Source organism: Rhincodon typus, chromosome 3 (genome assembly GCF_021869965.1).
Source record: "Rhincodon typus isolate 14 chromosome 3, sRhiTyp1.1, whole genome shotgun sequence".
In the NCBI taxonomy this organism is placed as follows: Eukaryota; Metazoa; Chordata; class Chondrichthyes; order Orectolobiformes; family Rhincodontidae; genus Rhincodon; species Rhincodon typus.
In genome coordinates, this window is record NC_063334.1 from 21,751,107 (window position 1) to 21,776,473 (window position 25,367).

General features: G+C 39.5%; 1 protein-coding gene across 1 annotated transcript in view; it reads right to left on the reverse strand.

Annotated features, from left to right (window-relative positions):
- Window positions 1-2,188: 2,188 nt before the first annotated feature.
- LOC109921924 (ADAMTS-like protein 1) overlaps window positions 2,189-25,367 on the reverse strand; it is a 499,722-nt gene continuing 476,543 nt past the window's right edge. The window contains exons 25-30 of the mRNA XM_048595307.1: window positions 21,292-21,504; window positions 19,918-20,101; window positions 16,167-16,374; window positions 9,651-9,760; window positions 8,364-8,584; window positions 2,189-6,383 (exon numbers count right to left, since the gene is read on the reverse strand). Coding sequence (XP_048451264.1) covers window positions 6,277-6,383; window positions 8,364-8,584; window positions 9,651-9,760; window positions 16,167-16,374; window positions 19,918-20,101; window positions 21,292-21,504 — 1,043 coding nt within the window. The 3' untranslated portion in view covers window positions 2,189-6,276. The remainder of the gene's footprint in view (window positions 6,384-8,363; window positions 8,585-9,650; window positions 9,761-16,166; window positions 16,375-19,917; window positions 20,102-21,291; window positions 21,505-25,367) is intronic.

Genomic DNA, 25,367 nt, shown 5'->3' on the forward strand with positions numbered 1-25,367 from the left:
GCCTTTACAAAGAACGAAAAAAAAAAACACAAATTTTTTTCTGAAAAGTTGATTTTCTCCAAAAAAAACACGGGGGGGGAAAAAAAAAAACACCTCCCCCCCCCCCCCCCCCCCCCCCCCCCAACCCCATCTTGCCACTTAGCCCTAATCTAAATGATCTGTTTAATGGAAAACAACTCTTGTGGAATCTAAAGAATGTAAAATATCAATCCAAATTTTCTGATCAGCATTGGAACTACTGCAATCCATGCTGATCAGTCAGAAACCAATGTGGTTACCTGGATACTTCTAAAAAGATGTTAACTTCTGATACAACATACAGAAGATCTCTCTCAGCACAAGGACCCATGCTGAGACCTATAAAGAAGATCAGTTTAAAAGATAAGAGATAACGAGGTGTAGAGCTGGATGAACACAGCAGGCCATGCAGCATCAGAAGAGCAGGAAAGCTGACGTTCTGATTTCAGAATCTCCTTCTCCTCCCCCATTTCTGAAGAAGGGTCTAGGCCCGAAACGTCAGCCTTCCTGCTCCTCTGCTGCTTGGCCTGCTGTGTTCATCCACCTCTACACCTTGTTATCTCAGATTCTCCAGCATCTGCAGTTCCTACTATCCCAGTTTAAAAGATAACTTTTTTTTTTAATGGCACTGGCTGCCAAGTGATAAGTTTAAGGATCAGTCTTTTATTGTTATTGAATGCATGAGTAGACGCACACATCAATGAGTAGATTGATGAGATTGTTTTGGAGAGAGAGATGGGAAAGGGATATGGTGGGTTATGAATTACGTGGGTGAGATATGTAAATTGCTGGGATATAGTTAATAAGGAGTGGGAGAGTAAGCGGATAGTCGAGTTTGTTAGTTTGGCTGGAGAATGTAGTTGGGTCAGGGGAAACATGGGTGGCTGGGCTGATCAGGTCAAATCAGAAGGTAGTTAGGGTTCGGACCAGGGTATAGGGTTGTCAGTTGTATTATCACAGGTGTTAGACTGTGTTTTAATTTGTATAACATTTCTCAATTAGTATCTGGTTATATAATGCAGAACAGTTCCTAACTTTGAAGACCACCAGAAAGCAGGGGACTTTCCTCTCAGAATTTGGTAGTTTCTGGACAACTCACAAATAGGTTTGCGTGTCAAGAATTTCGCATAGTCTTAAGATGCAAATTCAGTTGCACATCTGTTTCCAATGATCCAGTGACTTTAAGCTATGAAGCTTTTTCTCTCTGGGCATTCAGACCCAGCTCCTGTCCTATTTTCCATTTATTATTAAGCACCACCTATCTTCTCAATTAATAGTTGACATTGCTGTCTTAGATTGAAGTAATGTGAAGTGTGCTTTTCCTTTTGTAAACCTCTTTGAATATTGTTATTTTAAAGCTGTATTAGTAATCTAAATGCATCAAGTGGCAGATTGATTTAATTTTTCTTGGACCAAAATATTTCTTTGCCAATAATTAAATATTTTCCTTCTCAGATTATAGCCACAAATCAAAAGAAACATAAAAATCATTTTTTTTGATGCTATTTCTTCCTTTACCATTTTCTACTCCCATTCTTTCTTCATTCATTCCCCTCTTTTAGGATATACAACAATATGCAATTACTATCTCCAAATGTGAGAGATCTTTTTCAATAAATGTCTTTGTATAAAGTGTCACTGCCTAATTCAATTACTGCGCACCCCCCCTCAAATGCATGGCAAAGTCTGATCCAAAATTTTGAACTATCCACCCCCAATGCAACTACTACCAGGAAACAACAGGGTAACAGGTACCAGAATCTACATTACTGAGTTCATGGTGCATTGTAACCTTTATTCCTGGGTTTGGCAGCATTGTTCCACCAGTTAAAGTTGAGGTTTTAATACTTACAATTCTTAAAATACCTAAAGTATACAATACTTAAAATTACCAATCTATCTTCAGGGAGGAGGGAGTTTCCTGTATGTCCCATGACCCATCACCATTAAACCTGCAGCAAGGCAAGTTGCAGTCACTTGGGAATTAAAACCAGTTTTTGTGCATGTGAATGCATTGAAATTTGTGCCATGAAGAATCAGGAGAACTGCTAGCTGAGCTTCAACACTTTCATGTTGGTGTTTAAATGCTGATTTTTACATAAATCAGAGAGGAAAAATGAAATGCTTAATTAAATAAATATTATACTTGAGTAGAGTTGGTACAAAACAAATTACATACATTGGCTTCTGGTAAGTAACATCAGACTTTATCCAGTAACACTGCATTCAGAAAATGTATCACTGGGTCTTTGTCACAGAATAAAATGTGATGTACATTCACAATTACTCTAGGAGAAAACAAACAACTGATGAGTCTAGGACTACACCCAGGATGTACAGTTGGATAAGAAGCACAAAATGTTACATTTGATATCTGAGTCATGATTTATCTGCTTTTAGCACGTAGTAAAACACAACCAAATGTTCCGAATTGAACTCGTTAGTGAAATAAGCAAATTCTTCCCATAATATCAGGGAACGTTTTCTACCATAGACTGTTTACTTATTTGCAGTGATGCCCGAGAGGAAACATAGGATAAACATATTATGTACATAGCAACTAGACTGGTGAATCAGTCATTAGAAGGAATGCAACTGGAATTAATGGGAAAATCATTTTGATTTTAATACACCAGCCCCAACATGTTAAGAATGCATCGCTTATTTCACACACCCCAATAGTTGGGAATGAAACCCCTTCACAGTGCAGTGTAAGACAAATAAATGAAAGAGTATTCAATGGAAGTGCTATTAAAATGAAAAATTCAACTTCTTTTGCAAATATAGCCAACAAAAAAAGCTTTGGTTACAAGAAATTTCCCCCAAAATAGTATATTCTGGACAAGATAAAATACAGTTAGAAGTATATTGCACTGTTCAACATAACCTTCTAATAAATAGATACGGAGCTTATTTTACAAAGATCATATCTTAAACTATACATAAATTTAGAGATCTAAGTTGCTTAGATTTCAGACCCACCTTTGCTGAAAAGAAGAACTGCTGCTCTATTCTGCATAAAGCTGTGGTAATAATTTTTCTTTAAATTTTAAATTACAATGTCGTAAATAGCCTGGTCAGTGTTTTTAGCCAGGTCATAATTATTAACCTACACTTGATCACATCAAGATGCCTCCTGTGACTAGAAGCCTATATATATATCTCACAATTACTGTTAAACAGCATGAAAATTCTATCCATTCATGTAAGCAGGATTTTAATTTTTTTTTTAGCAATGCATATATTATACACAAAGAACAGCAAACTACACTGACCGAATCAGAGACCATCTACATCCATCTTAACATGGTATCAGAATCACTTGGTTGTGTACGTGGATTACCTATTGTTATATATTTCCAGAAGACGGCACTTGTGGCATAGTGGTAGTGCCCTACCTGCTCCAAAGGTGTGGAATAATGCCTTAGATTGAATTGTTGAGAAAGTATCTGTATGTTTCCAGAGACTTTGTATGTAATCCATGAACATTGAACCATGAATGTTGCACTAATGCAGTACAATGTGATTAATCACATAATGCACTGTATAAAGAGATTATTGGATGTAGCTGAGAACCCATTCGTTTCCCCATCTAAAGTGAATTCTTCATCTGTAGAGAAGTGGGAAATGAAAGCAAGGCACTTGCTCACTAAGAAAACGACAATCACGAGAGATACTCTAAACATTCTGGACTGGGAAATGGTACATGGCTTGAGGAGATAAAAGCAAGGTCAACAATATAAATACCTGGGAATTTGTTGGATTTTATTTTAATGGTGAACTGTCAGTGTTCACCACCACTAACCAACTCTTTTGACTGTGATCACAATGTAAGGAATTAGCACAAGTATAGATTAACATGTGAAGCTAGTCTATCACTCACTACTCTGCCACAGGTGGTGCTGTGGATTATAAAGTACCAAATGCCCTTAGATCCAGCAATCAAATAAATCAACTGTATGCAAGAATTTTCCATTTCTGTTATCATATCACTGTTGGAAACCCTGTGAGGTATACCTAGTATTGTCTATCTTTTATAATTGCGTACAACTGGATTTTTAACTTCATTTTATTGTTCAGCAATATTTCTATGCCTAACAGAATATGTTAATGTTGTTAAATGTTTCTATTATGATTAATAACTAGATTTTCTTGAGATTTTAAATAATTAATTTACAAAAACCTCTAATTTTAAGCTTCTAAGTTTGTGCCACATTTATGTTTCAAACTCTTTTTCACTGTGTAACATTTTTAAGAGTACTTTGGTTATACTCTTCCTTTCCTGATTGGCCATTTCTTCAATGTGATTTATAGCTTGGACAGCTTAATGACATTGACACAGAGATTGTGAGATCACTCAGAGATATATCCTTCAACCACCTTTGCTTCATTGATGACCCTAAGCCCCAGAACAAAGTAATTGTGTTGTTTCATAGCAGACTGTGATAACCAACCTGTAGCTGATAAGGCTTCTCTTTATTTGAATTCCTCCATTATGTCTCTGTGAATAGATCAGAGGGTAGGAGATTTCCCTAAAATTTGTACCTGCTGCTGTTACTACATAACTGAATCATAGGACAGTTTGTATAGCAGAGAGACAAAGGCCATGTCAACCAAGATTAGGCACTTACCTGTTTAATGGCAATAATAAAGTCAAGATAAGGCACCATATCTCCCTTCCTTGTAGGGAAACAGTTGGTTGATTAGATGATTGGCTGGAGGAAAGATTTGGAGAATGGTTGGTACTGGGGCTATAGTATACTGAGAAGGGGAAATGACTGGGACAAAATGGAGCTTTAAGTAAATGAATTGCACTGTTCCTATTCTCCAATCCATATCTGAAATTCAACAATTAGCTATAACAGGTCCATAGAATCATTATGATGCAGAACAAGACCATTCAACCCATTGTGCCTGCACTGGTTCTATTATCTAGTGCCAGTCTCCTGCCATTTCCCCATAAACCGGCACACCATTTTTATCCAAATAAACATTCAATTTCCTCTCAATTGAATTTCTCTCCACCGCCTTTCCAGGCAGTACATTTCATACCCTTACATTTTTTTTCTTTCACATCACCCTTGATTTATTTCCATATTACTTTAAATAGATTAGCTGGCACAATCTTATTTGAAAGATCAAAAACACAACATAAAAAGGAAATGGGAGAAAGATAGAATGTTGGGATATTTTGTAATAGGAGGGGAAGCCCTTGAGTGATTGCAATTGAACAGGAAGAACTTTGTAATAAACCTCCAATGAACTGGAAGGAGCAAAGGGATAGGGTAATGTTTATGTCTGAATATTGCTGACACCGCACCCCCCCCCAAAAAAAAACAACTGAACATATTATTTCAAGAAGATGCATGTGAATAGTCATTACTGCCTCTTGCATTTACCTTCCAGATATTGACACTGAATAATTAATCAGTGCTGATTTTTGTTTCTTATGCACTTAAATTGTTCCTGAATTCCCAGTCTGCTGACCTAATTTCAGTCAGACAATCTCCAGCTGAATTCAGGGCTGTGATTCTATTTCGTTCATGTAGAACAGAATCCAAAATTCTTGTTAGATAATGCTTACTTGACCAGTTGGTTTTGATCTGAGATAGATGTTGAGAGAAGTAAATGATAGGATATTCTCCTATCCTTTTCTCTCGACAATACTGCATTTCCCTTACACTTTCAAGGGGTAAGTTCCAACATCAATTGTCATGTTGAAGTACATTTGCTCCTGTTTATCCTTCAAGGTCACAACAGGGTACCTGCTGGGTATCTAACATAAAGTTGGATTTGTTGCAATATTCCATAAAGGGCCTGAGCAGAATTCCCTCAAAATAGTCAAAAGCGGAACATATTTACAGTTTCCTTGGGGCTTTGACAGATGAAGAAAGATAGTCAGGCTCATTCTAGAACTAGCCCATCACAACAACTGTCATCCAGCATCATGTCAGTGCTATTGATAGCACTTGTCAAAATGGCTGAAGCATTCTTCCAATGTACAAAAAGGTAATGAAGGGACTGTGTCTAAAGATACTGTACCTGCTCTACTACACCCAGAATGGCAGCTGTCAGATTTTTTTCCTATTCAGATGCAGATTCTCTCTTCAAGCAGCCACAGAAATATTTGCCCCTCCAAAAGAAAACGGAGGGAGCTGTTGAAATTTGAAAACAATGCAACCACTTCAAGCGAGTTTCTCCCCCACCCACACCCTTCGTCCTTTCAATGTGAGGGGATAAATTATAGAAAAATAATCTTTAGATGTCCCTGCAGGATTCACAACAGCGCAGTTTGTATTGGGACAGGAGGCACAGTTTTAGTCGCTTTACCATTTCACAGTATCTGGTTGTGTCTCTGCATTCCGCTGTGGGTGAGGAAAAACAAAACAATTAGACAATAGTAAAATTTGTTATTATCACACAAGGTCATTGGTCATTCACAGAAAAAGTTCAATTAATGTGAAACAAAGTTGATCAGATATGAAGATGATGGTCATTCTTTTAACTTTATGTGGATTACTCGTGAAATCATGTTGAATGTATTAAGGGGAAATTTACCTATTGTGGATGCGCTCAGTGGGAGTGAGGATTGGAAGTGGGGCTGCCTTCCCACTGGAAGAAGTGAACTACAGATTAACCCTATTGTCTGCAGTTGTAGTTATATTTCACTCATCGAGGATTGTAACTCAGCTTTCTCTCCACAGATGATATCAGATGTGCTGAGTTTCTCCAGCAATTTCTGTTTTCGTGTGTTTCAGATCTCCAACATCCACAGTTATTTGTTTCATTTTATATTTATAGCGGATATTGATGCACTGAAGACATTATATGGAACATTAAGGTAGATTATTCTGAAGCTTTCAAGGCAGGTCTAAAACCCTTCCGTTGAAGAAATAGGATGAAAGGAGACATGGCTCATGTCCTCAAAATGCTTAGGGTAGGCAGGCTGTTTGGACAAATAATTTTAAACTCCCAATTTTGCACTAAAATGCTTAAATAAAATCAATCTTTCCCTCAAGAGATTCAGTAAGGAAGATTCATAACGTATATGTTCCTTGCATGCAACAGCCCAAAATTGATTCTACCGTTTTGAATTTTCTCATGTTAGAATTTCTATCTGCCTGTTGGCTTTCAGTGATTCAAGTAAAAAAATGTCAGAGTGCAGACTCCTGTCAATCATTAACTTTCAACAGTCATTTTTAGAAATTCTGGAGACAGGAATAGTGTTGCTTCTCATCGGACACCAATAAATCTGACCAATAAAAGTTTATGTTCTTTGTAGTAGATGTTGCTCTAATACTGAGTCCCCACTGACACATCTTTGTTAGGCTGCACAGAACTGTCATTATGCTCTCGTGGTCTTGAGCCTCATACAGGCCTAGCTGTACCTTCAGATCCTCTGGGTCAGAAATTGAGGTGAGTGGGTCCAAAGCAACAAAATGATGCTGCTTGGCCTGCTGTGTTCATCCAGCCCTGCACCTTGTTGTCTCGGATTCTCCAGCATCTGCAGTTCCTACTATCTCTGATTCAGTGTTAACTGCTATACCAGTCTTCAGATTTTGTTTTTTTTTGCAGGAGGTGGGCATTGATGACTAAACCATCATTTATTGCCCATTGACTTAATTGCCCTGAAGAAGGTGGCGGTGAGCTGTCTTTTTGAACTGCTGTAGTCCATGTGATGTACATACAGCCACAATGCTGTTTCGGAGATGTTGATCCAGTGAAGGAACAGTGATATACTTTCAAGTCAGGATAGTGTGTGGCTTGGAGAGGAACTTGCAGCTGTTGGAGTTCTGTGCATCTGCTGCCCTTACTGTTCAAGTTGGTGGTAGTTGTTGGTTTGGAAGGTGCTGCTGAAGGAGCCATGGTGAGTTGGTGCAGTGCATTTCCTATACAGTGCAGACTGCTGTCATCGCGCACTGATGGTTCCTTCAATGCTATTCCTATCAGCACGCTCATTAGGGTGGTTGATCTCACGATCTTGCCCAATTCACAATGAAGGCCAAAACAGATGGATTCATTTCAAATGGGCTCATTAAGAGCTCGTCAATGGGTCATGTTGCAGTTTTTCAGGGTGGCATCAACTCTCTTGGGCAGACACAGTGAATGGACTCTCCCTAAAACTGCCTTCTCCAGGGAATGCTTTAAATTGCATCCAAAGCCTCTCCTGAACAGAAGACAAGAATGCTTTTCATGATTCTATCTAGCTCTAGCAAATATCTGCTGTGCACTCAAATTCTACCATCTCATGAAATTTTTCACCTTTATAATTTGTCAGTAGCATAAATGTCAGATTAAATATGTCCTTTTCTTAAATTTTAGTTTGCTGTTAAGTTGGAACTTACATTTTTCACATGGGATGATGTTACACCTCTGCCAGTTCACTGGCCTCTGCTTCCAAGAACAGAATTGTTCTCTCACTTGTTGGCCTGTTTGCAGATGTACACACTCCACCCTTCTGGACTGAAAACCATAATTCCCACAGGAAGAGGTGCATGATGTCCAGGAACTAGTGCGCCATTGAACAGTACAAAGATCTGAGGTACAGTTCCGTCTGCTATGTGGCCTAAAAGCAAAGTGTACTCATGAGAACATTATGATAAAAGCAGAACACATTTTCAGTTCTATTCTGGGCTATGCCACTCTTTGTATATTAAGTTCTGCATCTTCAGACTGAGCACAATTGCTAATTAGTACAAAGTTAGGTACAATCTTTTTTGCGAAGTTTTAGGAACTCAGGAAATTCTAATTTACTTCCCATGGGACCTTTCCAGCAACCAGATGGCTACTTTTTCCCCTAGTTACCTGGCAGGACTTGAACTCAGGTAGAAAAACCACTGCCCAAACTACTGTCCCACCATCTTTTCCCAAGCATTAATTGAGTCCCACCTGATATATTAACTCTTTCTTACACTTATCAACCAATCCCCTATGCATTTCCTACATTTTATGTTTCACTTTCACATTTGCATTTACTTTCCTGAAAAGATTCCATTGCTTTGTGTGAACTTATACACATGGTTTTAAGGTGTGACCTGTAAATAGAAATGACCTCAGTGAGGGACCACAGACTAATGTGAACCAGCGGAGATGCTCAAGAATATAAGGTCAACATCCCAGGTCTAGGGCATAATTTAAACTCAACTAAAGATTCAAGGTCTATAGATGGTCCCTTGTCACACTTTCAAGTTTTGTGAAAGAAAGGAGCCTCAAGATGAGAAAATACAGAAAACTCTGAGATTGACAGAGAAGAGTTCTTTTTCTTTAAAACGTATGATAAACCTTATTCATCTGTTACATGAGGAAATAGCATAACAGCAAATAATAATGCTTCCAAAGATATGACACTGTATATAATTTGATAGCTGAGAAATTATGTAAAATATTTGCTTGCGTAACTGCAGCTTAGAATCTGTTTGAATATTGACGCACAGAATATGGAGTTTTGGCTGATTTAAAAAAAAATTCGCATTGGTCCCATTAAATTTCGGCAATCTGTCAGATAACATTAAAATATGCATCGCGTGGATGGTTTGTCATGTGACTACTGAATGATTCACTCTATATTTTGGTGCCAAATGTGTTATCTTGCATTGTCACAAGAATCTCATTACAAATTGAGACTAAGGTACCTTGTATTACTGCTGCATTGCTGGGAGGGTAATTTGGTTCCATTTTGTGACTGACAGAAAACATGACGACGTTGGATTCCCAGCCTCAGGCCCACACAATGGCTGGTGCACTATTGAAGAGAACATTTTAAGCCACAGTTTAACCTAATGATTCACATTGCTCAAACTGTTATTGCCTTTAACATGAAAAGTAAACAAAAAAACTCAAGAAATCCATACTTTCCATTCTTAGTTGAGAATCTTTTGCAGTTTAGTATGAAAATAATTATAGTGGAAAAAAGAGAGGGAGGACAAAACCTTTAATTCATCCATATAACAGCACCTCTTACAGTGCAACATTCCCTCATTAAGGCATTGGAGGGATGGCATTGATTTTGTACATTTCGGTAGGAAGAATGTGGCCACATATTTGCAAAATAAGCATGTAAAGGTAGAGGAGCAAAGTGATCTGGTTGCACGAGTACACAAATCACTAAAGGCAGCAACCTCTGGGAATGCTTCCAGCTTCTGTAATTCTAATTACTACTGACAGCCCTGGGAAGTATCTTTAATTATGGAGACATATAACCAGAGGCCAGCTGCATTAGTGAGGAGCCAAGGGGTGAGCAGTAGTTTCCTCACTAGGTTCAGGTGCTGGGAACTGGATCCAGGCCCATTTAAGCTTCAATGTTACATTCTGAAAGGTTTCTCCAAAGACCACGTGAAGCTGGAATTCTCTGAGCCAACTAATAAATATGTAAATGAAAGCTCTAACTCTTTAGGTGTACCTGGCATCTGTCTCTATTGCTTTACTTGGCACTAACTTCCAATCCTACCTTCCACAAGCCCTCCCTTTGCTCTCCCTTCCCTCTGCACCCTGACTCTCCTGGGATGCTGGCCCACTTAGGTCCCCTCCTCAGAATTCCACAGCCTAACTATCATCAGTTCTTTGGTTCATTTCCCCACCCCAGTCTAACCTGGCACACCACCTGCTCTGCCTAGATCTCCCTTACCCACAACTCTCAAGAGTCCCCTCACCCCACGCAAACTCTCCTCAGCTGTCCCTGCCCCCTGTACTGACTCTCCCTAGCATCCAACCCAACCACTTCATCCATCTCCCGCAGCCAGTGTTCCTAGCCCTCATTGTCCTGATGTGCCAGATTCCTCCTCTTTCAGTCCTTCCATTTATGCGTGATCCCAGCTCAATGTATAATCTGTCCATCCAGAAGTATTAAAGTGACTGAAAGGTTATCATATTAATGGCAATAGAGATCAATCTCCTCTGTGTGTTTGTGTCCAAAAGCTCCCTGGTTACTACGGAATATTAGACGTGTAATAGCTAATTTCATGAAACTTTCAAACATGTACCCCAAAAGACATGAAGCCAAGTAATATGAGTATTGTGGTTTGGAAATGTTTAAAGGTTTCACTGACATGACACAATTTTCAGAAGCTAGATGTATCAGTAGCAATCAAAGAACTGCCTGCTTTTACTTAACATTCAGTGAGTGGTGGCGGGGGTGGGTGACTTAATTTTATGTTTTATCGAATGGCTTGGTGATCAGTCAAGCTGTGCAGGATTATATTAGAATGCACCTGAAACCCAGGCTCCGTATTTTACACATTAACTTTCATGCATAAACAACTCAAGTCATTCCTGCAACAACCTGTGGACTTGGAAAGCTGTTTGTGGGAAAAAAAAACAGATGCAGCAAATGTGATAGAAGCTAATTAAAATCATGTGCTTCACTGGAAGAATTTTACTTGATTCATTTCCTTGTAGTTTCAGCTTGTCAACACTCTGACTTCTTGGTGGCACCTATAGAATAAGTATGTTAGTTTTACGTCCCATTCTTGGTCTGGCACAGGAAATAAAGAAAATAGACTGAAAAACAATTCCATCTTCATGAGAAAGGTAATTGAAACCTTTTTCACTACTTTGTTCAAGTCAAAATAACTCACTGCTGTAGCCTGACTGCCTTTATGAATACCACTGTAGTGGCTATTGAGGCTAAGTTTGGGATCTTGCTGAGCTCACTGCAGGGTCAATGAATGGGAGTCTAAGATCCTAATGCATTCAACGAATGAGTGCATGAAGGTCCAGGATGCAATTTCACACTGAATAACGCCAGGTTAGTATTATGTTTTGAGAAAAGTCAATATCCCTGATATTTTGTAGTTCACTGAATGAAGGCCACAGTTATTTTGATCATTACCTGTTGAATCCTGGAGACATGCTCCATAAAGAAATTAATAACATGTTGTTGAATCAGAGCCGGTGATGGAATTTTTCTACTGTGCAATTATGTGATTGGGAAACACCAGGGGAACAATATTCCCTTTCAATCTGCAATTTAAAACACTAGGATCACCTGCAAGTGGGTAATAGTTCATTTCATTTCAGTCACAACTGCATGAAATGATTAAATTCAAATTGACTTTTACATACGACAATGATTAAATCAATGCAGGTGGCAAAACAGAAAGAGGCATGGATTATGGCTTAGCTTTAACTTTGTGTTAAGATACCGCACATAAATGTTTACAGAAATGCCCGAGGATCTTTTGTAATGTTAATATAAAAAATAGATGTGAAGCAGCTGGCATCACGGGAGCTCCCACTGTTCAGGCAAACAAGGAAACTAGATTTTACTGGTAGCGACTGACTGGATTCTTGATCGATGGCCTAATGTAATCAACTACAGGCAAAAATAATCATATCCTCCATTATACCAAGAATTGTGCAATTCAATTTCTTTTCCCCTTTCACAAGTGAGAAATGAAACAAATCAGGTGTGAATATAAGTCCTTGAAATGTCTCTTAATTTACTTAAGAGTGCACATTTTTTTTATTTCCTTCCCTGGCCATTAGTATTTTGAACTTGAGTGAATCATATGATAGTTAGAGCACAGGAGGAGTGCAATTACAGTCAAAAATATAAGAAGGAATATTATGGTCGATTTCATGTGAAGCTCAGCAAATCATTCGTGCACGCAGTGTGTAATTCCATTAACATATTTAATACTAAAGAGTTAATTATAGGTTCATGGTTTAGTGTCAGCTATAACTATCATCAAATGTATCTGCTGTCTTCTTTCCAAAAGCTCTGACACATCAATGATCTGAAGTCAAGCATAATCATTGCCCCAAGTTAGGTTCTCTAATCTCAGGAGTTCCAGCTTCTGATGGTTTATGTGAATAAATAACATTTCCTAATTTAATACTGCTGCCTGCAGAATGATGCTGTTTAAATGAGGCAGAGACTCCGATCTAATAATTAGCCTTTTCTCCTTCAGTGCTTTTGCTTGTTTGCAATCTAGCTAAAGTGCCATAAGTAATCCCCATGTTTAGTCATTTAACTTTTCAATTGTATTTCATTTATTACAAAGAACTGGTTAAATCTGTTAAATTCAGGCATACTGGATTAGGCTTTCGGTTTAGAAGTATGGAAACAAACTAGAGTTCAAGAGTTAAAAAGCAAATCATTTTTTTAAACTTTACTACAAAGATTAGCCCTGTAAGAATACTCGTCATTTCAGGCCGGCATGTTAAAATGCCAGGCTACCTAACTTCGATATGTTTAGAGAGATTGGAAAAATTAAATGCTAATTGCTTAAAGAAATATACATAGCCAGAGCTAATAAAGGTTTAAACAGCAGAGCTCAATTATTTATCACAGTTATTAGTCAAATAAACTAGTTCTAGGCTAATGGAAACATTAATAAGGAAACTTCCTGTACCATTCCACAAAATCATTCCAACATCTAATATTTAGTTATCCTTCAGTAACCTAGTCAGTACTACCAGGAAGATCTAATTTCCTTGTTGGTCTGTACAGTGAGAGCTTGGATTATTATATAGAATATAGAATAGAATCCCTACAGCGTGGAAACAGGCCCTTCGGCCCAACAAGTCCACACCGACCCTCAGAGCATCCCACTATAACCCACCTAACCTACACATCCCTGTACACTATGGGCAATTTAGTATGACCAATCCACCTAGCCTGCACATCTTTGGACAGTGGGAGGAAACTGGAGCACCTGGAGGAAACCCATGCAGACACAGGGAGAACATGAAAACTCCACATGGACAGTCGCCCGAGGCTGGAATCGAACCTGGGTTCCTGGCGCTGTGAGGCAGCAGTGCTAACCACTGAGCCATCTTGCATGTATTTTTAAGTTAAATTGAAGGACTCTTAGGCATATGTGTGAACATTTTTGTCCAGCTATCCTAACACTAATTCAGCTATAACAGAGGGAATGTTCCCATATCTTCCTTGAGCGATAGGTTTTAACATAGCTCACTAGAAATATTAACCACAGAATAGATGTAGTGTTTGACCCCTTGCTGACTTTTCATTAGTTTTATCTTATTCTTCAGAGCTGAGAACTGAGAACTGCGGGCTGAAAATCTCCTTTTGGACTGTGGACAGCAATTGTGCTAAAAGGAACAAGTAAGCTGCTGGTTGTTTGCATGTGGTAGTAGGAACTGCCAATGCTGGAGTCTGAGATAACAAGTTGTGGAGCTGGATGACCGCAGCAGGCCAGGCAGCATCAGAAGAGCAGGAAAGCTGATGTTTCGGGTCTGGACCCTTCTTCAGAAATGGTGGCAGGGGGGAAGGCGGCTCTGAAATAAATAGAGAGGTGGGGAGGCAGTGATAGAAGATGGATAGTGGAGCAGATAGGTGGAGAAAAGACGAACAGGTCAAGCAGGCGGCGATGAAGCTAGTAAAGGTGAGTGTAGGTAGGGAGTTGGGATGGGGGTTGGTCAGTGAGGAGGGAGGAGCGGGTAGGTGGGAGGGAAGATGGACAGGTCAAGGTGGCGAGGATGAAGCTAGTAGGTGAGTGTAGATAGGGAGTGGGGTGGGTGTTGGTCAGTGAGGTGGGGCGAGAGGATACGTGGGAGAGAAGACAGACAGGTCAAGGAGGCGGGGACGAGAGGGGGATGCTGGTCTTGGGATGAGGTCGGGGGTGGGGAGATTTTGAAGCTCATAAAGCCCACATTGAGACTATTGGGTTGTAGGGTTCCAAGGCGGAATATGACGTGCTATTCTTCCAGTTTTCGGGTGGCATCATTGTGACACTGGAGGAGGCCCAGGATGGCCATGTCGTCCAGGGAGTGGGAGGTGTTGTCATTTGTTGCGAACCGAGCGTAGGTTGTTTATATGGCCTGGCCTGGAAGTTAATTACAGGTTGGTACTTGATCAAAAGGTTCTACAGACACTTAGATACTGGGGAAGAGCAGTATGTTTAAACAGATGATAGGTGCTGGCGATTAACAAGGTCAGTACATGGGATTGGTTCCAGCAAGTCTAGAAGAGATCTTATACTTGAGTAGGTGTTGAATGACAACTGGGATCTAGTGCTGGGGAGACAGTCAGTCTGACACGGACAGTCCAGACAGTGAACTAGGTTTTGGATTGTGCTTTCTCTCTGAAATGGAGTTTGGCTGTTGAAGTGACAGCATAAAGATTTTAAAGCTCCCTGCCATTATCAGCTATCGGAAGTTCAGAGAATAGAAACTAAGTTATAAGTATTATTAACTGCTTCTGATTGAGTTAAAAAGGTGGACCTGATCAAAATCTTCAGAAAATCAACTAAGAAACAATCATTTGTGCCTGTGGAACAACACATTGTATAAACTATGTTAATAATTTGGCCAGTTTTGTTACTTTCTTTTATTTATGTCTTAATTGTGCTTGTCTGTCTGCCATTTGTATGAATGGGGCTGAAAACAAAGGTTATTGGGTTTAAACATAGATATCAATTAGATTAAATTTACTTAAATTTGCTCTGCTAAAGTTACTATATTATGAATAAGTTATTAATCTTTTGTTTAAACTACAAACCAGTGTTGAGAATTGATTATTCGCAGAGTCTAGGGTTGGTTAATCCAAAAAAAATCTGGTTGGGAACCATTGGGTTGAATTTTGAGCGTCTTTGACAGTTTAATTTTACTATGCTGTGAATACAAAGGTAGAAAGGCTGGTTTGGTTTGGCTATGTGTCTTGTTTTATTACAGTAAAAATCTCAAAATTGTTTGACCATGCTGGCAGATTTGTGCTGCAGGTTTGGTGAAGACCACCTGCAATGGAGATGCCCCGATCCCAAAAGATCATTTCTGAAAATGGCTTGCTAAAATAGGACAGAAGGATGAACTTTCTGGAGGGAATACAATCAACAGAACAAGCATAGAACCTAAGAATAATCCAGCCTCAGACTGACAAGCATTGCTAATAAGATGATGGGGGTGCCAAATGCATACCCTCTCACTATCAAAACATTTGTTGCTGCCAGTCTGGGCACCTGAACCTCTCCAACTTTGGACCTGCTCCCATGGTTTAGATGTGATGGCAGTGAACAAAGAAACTAAAAAAATGTTTGTTCAATGACCTAGTAATATAGCATGTGACAGACATTTCACTTTGCAGAATACCATTTAGCAAGAAACAATATAAAGTTAACAAATCAAGCATTATTTTCAAGAGCTTACAGATATCACCATTAGCATCAAGTTTCATAGCTAGTACAAACCTGTCCCCAGTTTGAAGTGAACCACTCTGAACAAAGTTGCCTGTTACACGTCTGGGAATCTGTTGGTTTCTTTCCTGACTGAGCACAGAATCCAGGTGACAGATCAACAAGTATTCCAGCTGCTGTGACCTTCTGACAACTGACCAGGCGCTGCCGTGTTCCTCCTCCGCAGTGCTGGGTACAAGGGGACCAGCTGCTTACAATCCACCTAGCAAAAATCCATTACAAAAAAATCAACCTCTCTTTAGCTTATCCAACTTATGTCCTAACACACAATCCCTGTTTAACTCTAAATAAAAGCAAAATTCTGTGGATGCTGAAAATCTGAAATAACAGGAAGTGCTGGAGAAACTCAGGAGGTTTGGCAGCATCTGTGGAGATAGAAACAAAATTACTTTTTTTTATTCTCTCTTTAGACATGCTGCCACATTTGCCGAGTTTCTCCAGCAATTTTTGTTTCTAATTCTGTTTAATTCTGTCACCTTCCTAACACATTCCCGTTTCCGCATATAACATTTCTCTCTCTGATCACGATTGCTGTCAGCCACATGAACACATCACCAGTCCTAAAATCCCGCTCCATTTGCTTGCATCGCTATTCTAAATAAACTTCAGTTTAATTACTTAATGATAGTTTCCATTCTGAGTTCAATTGCCTTGCCGAATGTAACAATTTATCAATAAGCCCAAATGAAAATGTCCACATTGACTCAATTGAGTCAAACACTCTGAAATGAGGTTACACTTGCACTAGAACTTAGGACCTCACAGCTGCTGAGCCAGAATTTTCTACATTGCTGTTCACCTCAAATTTGCTCCCTTCTTCTTGAAGCTACAAAGCCAGCTCGGGTACCTGGGTAGGTTGCAGCAAGTTAGTTTGCATATTACACAGATGTGCTTCTTTTTCATGATCTGCTGAGTACTTGATTACATTTGATCTAGGACGTAAAAGTTTCATTTTCAATGGCTGAGCCTTAAATGTGAGATTTTCTTTTATTCAGTCACAGGATGAGGACGTCACTGGCTAGCCAGCATTTATTGCCCATCCCGAATTGCCCAGAGGGCAGTTAAGACTCAACCACATTGCTGTGGATCTGGAGTCACATGTAGGCCAGACCAGGTAAGGATGGCAGTTTCCTTCCCTAAAGGACATTAGTGAACCAGATGGGTTTTTTCCCCAATCAATCAGCAATGGATTCACAGTCATCATTAGACTCTTAATTCCAGATATTTTATTGAATTCAAATTCCACCATCTGCCGTGGTGGGATTTGAACCTGCGTTCCCCAGAATGTTACCTAGGTCTCCGGATTAACAGTCCAGCAATAATACCAACAGGCCATCACCTCCCCAACATATGTAAGAGGTAATTCATTTGGTATTAAGTTCCCTGAAGATTCCTACTCATAAGAGGTTCAGTACGGAGTGCACCTCACCTCATCATCAAAGTAACGGCTAGTCCAGGGAAGGATAAACTCCTGGACTAAACTGGAACAAAAACAGAGATTAAAAGCAGTAAAGACAGTCAAATGTTACGGACAATTGTATTATCATTTAACATAAACTATTCAGTATAGATTTTTATTTGGTGCCTTCTCCAATTCTCTCCAAAGTCCTGGATCTTTGTACTTATTCTATGCAATCTAATTTAATTTTTTGCAATGAATGGCCAATTCACAGTCTGAGGTTTCCTTTCCCCTTCCCAATTTTCACACATGGAGAACTCAGCCCTGTAAGTAGATCTTGATCTTGATCATTACTGCACTAGCCCTCATCCCCTAGCTTACACAATTCAGGTTAAATGCTCATTCTGTTCTGTTTGTCTTGAAGAGTATTTCTTTGGGACCAATTTTAAATCTGAAGTGTGAAGGGCTATTCCATAAGGCCAGAAGAAGACTATAAGACTGCAAGAAATAGGAACAGGAGTAGGACATTCAGCCCCTTGAGTCTGCTCTGCCATTCAGTAGGAGCTCCAACACTCCTCACATCCACTTTCCTGCCCTTTCCCTGTAGCCCATGATTCCCCTACTGATCTTAGCTTTAAATATACACAAGGACTATGCCCCCACTGCTCTGTGGCACGGAGTTCCAAAGCCACTCAACCCTCAGAGAAGGGATTCCTCTTTATCTCATTCTTTAATTAGTGCCCCTTAATTCTGAGAACATGCCCTTTGGTCCCAGACTCTCCCATGAGGGGAAACATTTTCTCAGTGTTTACTCTAGCGGGTCCCTTAAGAATCCAATATGTTTCAATGTGACCACCTCTCATTCTTCTAAATTCCAAAGAGTCCCAAGCTGTTTAACCTTTGCTCATAAGACAATCCCACCATATCAGGGATCATCCTAGTGAACCTTCTCTGAACTGCCTCCAATGAAACAATGTATTTCCATACTTAAGGGGAGCAAAGCTGCTCACAGTATTCTAGATGTGGTCTCACCAGCACCTTAAATAGTAGCAGCAAGATTTCCATACTCTTTATATTCCAACCCTCTTGAAAAAAGGGATCAACATTCCATTAGCTGCTGTACCTGTGCACAAGCTTTCTGTGTTTTCATTCAAAAGTCCTTCAAGTTCATTTGTGTTTATTTAAATAATACTGCTTTATTTCTTCCTTCCAAAATGAACAATTTCACATTATACACAATTTGCCAATGATTCTCGCTCCAAGGAATGTTGGGCATGATCAGTTTGGGCCTGCCGTTTCTGGAGGACACTTGGAGGTGTGCGAATGCTGGGGTTGGTTGGGTAGAGGCCCATCATGATTCTCTGAGCCTCTGGTCTCTGGATTAACTGTCCAGCGATAATACCACTGGGCCATTACCCAGATCTAACTACACTTCTGGAGCACTAAGGTCTCCTCCATAAATCTGTGACTCCCACACTGTAGATTAAGGCTTTTGAAACACCAAAAATAATGTCTGTTTGAACTCAAAGCTAATTTCAAATGGCTCTGCTAAATTTTCATCTCCCAGCTTTATGATTCACATTCTGCCCCCTTTCCTCCACCTAGAAAAATGGGATCAGTTGGAAATAGGAGAGAACTTGCCATCCCTGTATAACCTGCCATTTTAATAGACCTCTTGCATCAGATTGGCTCTGTAAAAGTCAAGCCCCTTTTCTTTGGACAGAATTTTCAATAATATTTGATCAAAATATTATAAAGGCCTCATGTTTTTATAAAGGTCGATAATCCCAAACGGATATCGAGCCCACTGGAGAGTGATAGAGAGATGCACTTGTGAATGACGGCACAAGTTTCTGTGGTGAGTAGAGGGACTCACCAGGGAGTTAAGAGGGGAACCCACTGAGGCTGGGCAGAGGCATACACCAAGACCAGGCAGAAGGACCACCGTGAGTAATAGAGAGGAGGCTCATCTGGATCGATGCCAACATCCTGCCCATTTTAATGGTTGAGCCTCATTAGCTAACTAATAAAACTCAGCAACTAAATATTAATGAGTCTCTAGTGTATGAATTACTGCACTCTCAGACATGCATATATGTGAAACTTGACCCACTTTCAGTGGGAACATCTGTGAAGTCAGCAACATAGCATCACAGCCAGGATATTGCACAACTCACTTTCTTTGCTATATTTCAGCATATAGACCCATTATAATGTTTCAGTATCAGAATATGTACTAAAAAGTGAACACTGATTATCTGTCAAAATTATACATATAACTAAGTTTAGCTGCTATCAGGAAAAGTAAATAGTGAGATATTTCAGATGTTCAGATTATATACTCACCGTGGAGGACAGTCCCTCACATTGCATGGAACTGTCTGGATGTCTGGTTGAGGCTTGTCTTTGCAATGAAACTTGTCAACCTCAATGCTGTTGTCCTGCAGACACTTCAGCTTTGGAAACTGCACACCTTTATTCCCACATGGCGCTGAGCATGGTATAAGTTCACCAATCAACCACTCATATTCTAACACAAAGAAATGGAAACTGACATCTTCTCCATAATGGAAAACATCTCAATGTTTAACAAAACAAATAATTATGCTAGAAATCTTCACTATTTTTTCTTGATCACATCAAGCAGTCTTACAAAGTTTCTGATGTTTCTCAAAGGACAGTATCATTTCATTTCTGCTACAGAATTATAATAAATATTAAAATCTTTCAAGTAGTTTTGCTCTGTTTTCTTAGTCTCCAATCTTTCCTCACATTCCCCTTATGTTTTCATAATATTGATATTGAATTTACATTAGGCTATATAATCCTTTAACCGCACTGTTACCCTTCCCTACTTCCCTCAAGTCAGATTATTTGAAAGTGTACACTCGCTGTGTTTGAAGGCCTCTGATATCAGTGACTTGCCTGATCAATAGTACACATGCAGAAATGATCGTCCAGCAAGACAGAATCTGATCATCTTCCCTTGACATTCAATCTCTTTACAATGCTGACTCTACCCATGTCAACACTGTCACTGGGGATTACTATTCATCGAACTGAAATTGAAATAAATTGAACTGAACTAGACTAGCTATAATAAACACTAAAGTTACAAGAACAGGTCAGAGATGGAATCCTGCACAGAATAACTCATCTCCTGACCTGCCTGGTCGTCACTCAATTGGATTCTCTTGTTAGGGAAAATTTAGGCGTGGTACTCATGGTGTGAATGTTAATTATCAATTATCAGCTCAAGTCTGATTGTTGCCTAGATTTTTGTGCATGTGGGCACCGGCTGCATTAATATTGAAGGAGTTGTGAATACTGTTGGACAATTTTTGTTCTCCTTTAACAAAACACTGAATTATTTTACTATTTTGCACCTTGGAACTGGAAAAGGATGTCAAATGTTATGTCATGATATAATTTTGCCATTTACTTGGCAAGGATAATGTTGATGTTTGATCATCACTGCTTGCTCAATATTTCACCATCATGGCATACTCTATCTGGAGGGTATGGGGTTGGGTATTAAAAGTCAATAATTTTCTTTTTACTCAAATTCTTAGTGCTTGTCTTACAGTGTGCAGACAAGGAAATTAAACAAATTCCTGTTTGGTTTAGGGAATGAGCTGCAAATCTGCTCTTCCCTGAGCAGTGAGATGGCAGCATCGCATTAATAATTTACGTCACTGTCATTTAATATGAGAAGCATACCTGCTATCTCCAGTGTAACCTTTAGTGTGAGAGACCCAGCTTCATTCTGACTTATACAGCTGTAATTGCCTTGATGTTCTTTTGTGATAATTGGGATTCGAAGAACCTGCTGTGAAGCTTGGATGCGATGTTTCTCTTCTAACCTTGCGCTTATGACTTTGCCATTATACAACCAGCTGATGCTTGGTTTTGGGTAGCCTTTAACAGGGCAACCTGGAATGCAAAAAGAAAATTGTTGGAATTGGTAGCATTTCATGTATAAAAGGTGGTTGTCAACAAGATTAAGTTTTAGTCTTTCTAAATCTCATTCAAATACAGCCAATCAAGATACTTCACTTCTTAAATCATTGTTCCCAAAACTTCTTAGTCTATAAATAAAAAGGTGTGAGGTAGATTAGTATTGTACATCAATAAATGGTTGCTATTTGTTGTAATGTGCTGACAAATCCTTCAATCTGCAGAAATTTCCAAACCTTTGATAGGAAGTGGAATTTACCATAATAAGACATTTAAACGTTCTAATGGGAGCTACAATTTGTTTTATAAACACAGCATTATTCTAATAATTATGATATTTTTCCAGATGACCACTTCTGGCCCCTTTGGTATTTAACTCCCTACCTGTATGTCTTACTGATTAAAGGTGGTTTGAGGTAATTCACTGCCAACAATCCTCGTTTTACTTTAGTTAGGTCAATCTAGTGATTAGTGGTAGTGGATATACCAACAAAGACAACTTACTTAAGGCACAGAAGTTTTATTGCACGATCACAATAATTAAACTATGTTTGGTCAGGTATAATGACTAGGATCGTAGTGAGCTGGTACAGATACATCTGCTCCCTCTGAAAGGAAGAGTAAAGTTCCTTGTCTCCACCATTAGATCTTCTATAACATCAGTAGATTGGGTGGAGTCAACACAGCATTAACATTAGCCCCTTCAGAGCTATTACCTTACACAAAAGTAACTTAGAAGACTGGATTTACACATTGTCCTTTCACTCCCAGAATAAAACTATATTTAGAATTTGGGAAGGTTCAGAATACTGTTGAGAATACGTATTGATGGTCTATGCAAACAAATGGAAAATAGGGAAATGTTTAGACATTTTCCAGATTAGAATGGGTTTTGCCATGTGATGTCTTGGAAATTAAGTTAACAGTTCAATGTATGCTGTGCTTTCTATGCTGGTAACAGAAAGTCAAGGGATTTTAGAGAAAAGACATAGAAAGGCTTTTAGGGAGATATAAGATGGAATTTATAGTCCTTAACTGTTTGGAAACCTGCCATTAAAAATATTATCTGGGTTTTGGTACTTTCTGAACTTTGTTTATTGTCTGACAGACCTAAAGTAGACAGGAAGGAAAGAAAATCCCAGGAAAAAGCAAGTCTTTCTACCTCTTTTAGTGGAGGTTTTGGGGAACCTGATAAAGTTCACAAATATCTGTATTTCTGACTATCTTATAAACCCTGAAAAGCTGAAATGTGGATACTTTCAAAGACTCGGATCCTGCTTGATTTCAATCTGAACTGAAGGCCTTCCATCAGTCTATCCCTATCATCAATTCAATATCATCTACACAATTTCGTGGTCTGTGAAAAATCATCACATCATATCTTTAGTTTTCAGATGCTTGGCCAACAGCAGCATGTTTTTCTCTTTTGTCCTTTATTTTAAATATCCTCCCTGTAGACACCATTATTTTTTGTGTCGAGTGAGTGTGTCTGCCTGCCTTTGGGATTTAGGAGATGTAGTTCCAATTCCAGATTATAGTCTAGATATTAACACCTGTTTGCCACTTATTTAGAAATAAGTTTTGTTTATAATAAATGGATTAATGAGAGTTCATTAAAGAAGCCTGGTGAATGTCCATTATTCTGGATGGTAGCACAAGAGAAAAGCAATTGACTGTTTTAGTGACTGAACTGAAGGATTCACACTAAAGATGTGACTGGTGGAGCAGAGAAGTTTAAAACCCAGGCCATTTCTTTCATCACAGTAAAAACAACATGTCATTCAGTTTAATTGGTGCTGGTATTGTTAGTATGATGATGTTGGTGTATCAGTCACTCATTTTTTAAAAAGTACTCACCACATAATGTCAGAGAATCTACTGTTTGTGGGCAGGAGTCTTATTGATGTGAAGACATGCTGGATTTTCAGAGTCATGGGGACTCTGTGAAGGTATCAATGATCTAATATGTGGGTAAAAGAACTTTTTGTACGGTAGATCTAACTTGGTCTTAGCCATTCCCACCATGCCAGGATATCCCCCTCCATTCATTCCCAATGCTCCTCGTACCCTCCATGCCAAGTGATGCCCCTCCACCAATCTCCTTTTGCCTCTCATTCCCATTCACACACTGTACACTCTGCACAAAACCAATTAACTCTGTAGAAACATTAAAGGTGCACAAAATTTTTTACAAGTAATTCATTGAAAACTCTCTACTTTCCTTAATTAACTATTTTGCTACAGTCCTATAACGTGTCAATCATCTAGATACTAACACACCAACAGCAGAAATGCATGAGCACTTGACACCTCTATCTAGGTAAATAAACATTATGAAATTGACAAACTATACCACAACGCAAAAGCTTTCACTGAAGCACATGTTCCATGAGACACTGATGTTCCAACAGAGTAACAGACGCCTAGATTCTTGGTCATGCTTTGCTTACTCTGGAACATGGAGTAGGGAGGATGCAGAACAGGCTTTTCCTGCCTTTCCAGCAGCATAAACTATAACAACTGATCAGTCAGAATATATTAGCCTCATGATAGCTGAGGGTCCAGTGGAGAAGGAGCTGGTTTGCATGCTAAATGTTATAGATTTCTTTGCATTGAAAAGTCGCTCAAAGAAAATAAATTTACTACTAACACAATATTTAGAAGCAGCTGCAAGTTGCCAAAACATACCATCAGCTAACAAATCTGCCAGGTTGCTTTGTCTGCAGGGACACACATGTACCTCATGTGTCTGCATAGGATGCATCATGGGTCTCTCAGCTTGCTTCTCAGTGCACGCTCACTTTGGGCTGACTTTGTTGTCACTGGCCTTGCTGTTCAGCACAGAAGGATAGGCAGGAAGCTTGTCACAGTTCAGAGCACTGCACAGTAAAAGGGGCTGGTCACGTCATGCTACGGCACCAGGCTACATCAATGTCAGAGCTGCAGCACACAACAGCGACGTATTGCATGTGCTTTAATTATATGGCCATGTCTACAAGTCAAAGAGGATCAGTTCTTATTGGGGTGAAGGGGGACTATGATCAGTCAGGGCTTGCTTCTACATTCAGTCAAGGGGCTCATCCAATCCTAGTTAGGGTGCTGGCCATAACCAGTTGATCTGACCACAGTTGGTCTGACCAGCATGAGGGACTGAGTCCTTGCTGTCTGGGGATTGGGCTACAGTGAATCATACAGCCGTTCTGGAGATTACAGGCAAGCTTTTTGGGTTGCTGTAGAGACATCCATCTGGACGTTGGCTCTACTCTGTCTGGGATGTCATAGAGGCATAGCGATCTACAGCTGAGAAATAGGCCATATGGGCCCACACCAGTCAAAACAAACACCCAACTACTCTAATCCCATTTTCCAGCACCTTTGTATACCTTGGCATTGAAGGTAGCCATCTAAACACTTGTTGAATGTTTTCAGGGTTTCTGCTTCCACCACCTTTATAGACATTGAGTTCCAGATTCCCACCACCTTCTGGGTGAAAATGTTTTTCTTCTTATCTCCTCTAAATCTTCTGCCCCTTAGCTTAAATCTATGCTTCCTGGTCATTGACCTCTCCATCAAGGAAATAAGTTTCTTCCTGTCTACTCTATCTTTGCTCCTCAGAATTTATACATCTCAATCATGTTCCCACTCAATCTCTCCTGCACTGAGAGAAACAACCCAAGTCAGTGGGCGGGCTACAATCAGTCCTGGGGGTATAGTATTAATCATCAGGGGCTTAGCAGTGACAGTCTTCATAGTCCGAGGGAAAGTGAGATGTACAAATCTGGGATTGGGATGAATTAGATTGGTTACTGAGGGAATAATGGTGGTGAAAGGGGGTAAGT